This window comes from Malurus melanocephalus, unplaced genomic scaffold (genome assembly GCF_030028575.1).
Source record: "Malurus melanocephalus ecotype Western Australia unplaced genomic scaffold, MMel_1.1 scaffold_3775, whole genome shotgun sequence".
NCBI classification, from domain to species: Eukaryota; Metazoa; Chordata; class Aves; order Passeriformes; family Maluridae; genus Malurus; species Malurus melanocephalus.
In genome coordinates this window covers 1-1,635 of record NW_026627007.1, presented here as the reverse complement: position 1 = coordinate 1,635, position 1,635 = coordinate 1, and the positions used below count along the sequence as shown (strand labels likewise).

The 1,635-nt window shown below is 57.8% G+C and overlaps 1 protein-coding gene across 1 annotated transcript in view; it reads left to right on the top strand.

Annotated features, from left to right (window-relative positions):
- Positions 1-1,596, top strand: part of LOC130588210 (spectrin beta chain, non-erythrocytic 4-like) — a gene marked incomplete at its 3' end in the record, with an annotated part of 4,185 nt that extends 2,589 nt beyond the window's left edge. The window contains exons 3-4 of the mRNA XM_057389161.1: positions 5-94; positions 1,318-1,596. Of these exons, the coding sequence (XP_057245144.1) occupies positions 5-94; positions 1,318-1,596 (369 nt within the window). The remainder of the gene's footprint in view (positions 1-4; positions 95-1,317) is intronic.
- Between the last annotated feature and the right edge of the window lie 39 nt (positions 1,597-1,635).

Here is a 1,635-nt window from a genome sequence, read left to right as displayed (position 1 = left end):
GCAGATGTGGGTCCAGGAGCGGCTGCCATTGGCCACCCTGAAGGAGCTCGGCACCAACCTCCAGAGCGTCCAGCAGTTCATCAAGAAGAACCAGGTCAGTGCGGGGGAGGGGCCAGGAGTGACCACCAGGGTGGACATCATCTGCAGCCACACCCTGGACATCTCCAGCCACACCCTGGAGTTGGAGATGGGGTGGAGATGGAGATGTGGAGATGGAGATGGGGATGGAGATGGTGGAGATGGAGATGGGGTGGAGGTGGAGATTTGAGATGGAGGTGGAGATGGAGGTGGAGATGGGGATGGAGGTGGAGGTGGAGATGTAGGTGGAGATGGGGATGGAGATGGTGGAGATGGAGATGGACATGGACATGGGGATGGAGATAGAGGTGGAGATGGTGGAGATGGCGATAGACACAAAGGTGGAGGTGGAGATGATATGGAGGTGGAGATAGAGATGGGGGTGGAGATGGAGATGGGGTGGAGATGGAGATGGTGGAGATGGAAATGGGATGGAGATGGAGATGGAGATGGAGATGGAGATGGCGAAGATGGGGTGGAGGTGGAGATGGAGATGGAGATAGGGTTGGGTGGAGATGGAGGAGATGGAGATGGAGATGGAGATGGAGGTGGAGGTGGAGATGGTGGAGATGGAGATGGAGATGGAGATGGAGGTGGAGATGGGATGGAGATGGTGGAGATGGAGATGGAGATGTGGAGGTGGAGATGGAGATGGAGGTGGGTGGAGATGGTGGAGATGAGTTGGGTGCAGATGGAGATGGAGATGGAGGTGGAGGTGGAGATGGAGATGGAGATAGGGTTGGGTGGAGATGGAGGAGATGGAGATGGAGATAGGGTTGGGTGGAGATGGAGGAGATGGAGATAGAGATGGAGATAGAGATGGAGATGGAGATAGAGATGGAGATGGAGGTGGAGATGGTGGAGATGGAGATGGAGATGGAGATGGAGATTGAGATTGAGATGGAGATTGAGATTGAGATGGAGGTGGGGATGGAGATGGAGGTGGAGATGGTGGGGTGGAGATGGAGATAGAGATAGTGGAGATGAGATGGAGATGGAGATGATGGAGATGGAGATGGAGATTGGATGGAGATGGACATGGACATGGAGGTGGAGATGGATATGGAGATGGTAGAGATGGAGATGGAAATGTGGTGGAGATGGAGATGGTGGAGATGGAGATGGAGATGGAGATTGAGGTGGAGATGGGGATGGAGATGGAGATGGGGTTGGGTGGAGATGGTGGAGATGGACGTGGAGATGGTCCCCTCCATCTCCATCTCCACCCCTGTCCCGCAGAACCTCCGCCGCGAGATCGACGCCCACCGTCCGCGCCTGGAGGAGGTGCTGGAGCGCGCGGCCGCCGTGGCCTCCATCAAGAGCCCCGAGGCRGAGGCGGCGCGGGAGCTCCTGGAGCGGCTGGCGGCCATGTGGGCGGAGCTSCAGGAGAAGGCGGAGCTCCGCCAGCAGAGCCTGGACGCCGCCTTCCAGCTGGAGCAGTACTACTTCGACGTGGCCGAGGTGGAGGCGTGGCTCGGCGAGCAGGAGCTGCTGCTGATGAACGAGGAGAAGGGGAAGGTGAGGGCGAGGTGGAGGTGGAGAGGGTGGAGATGGTGG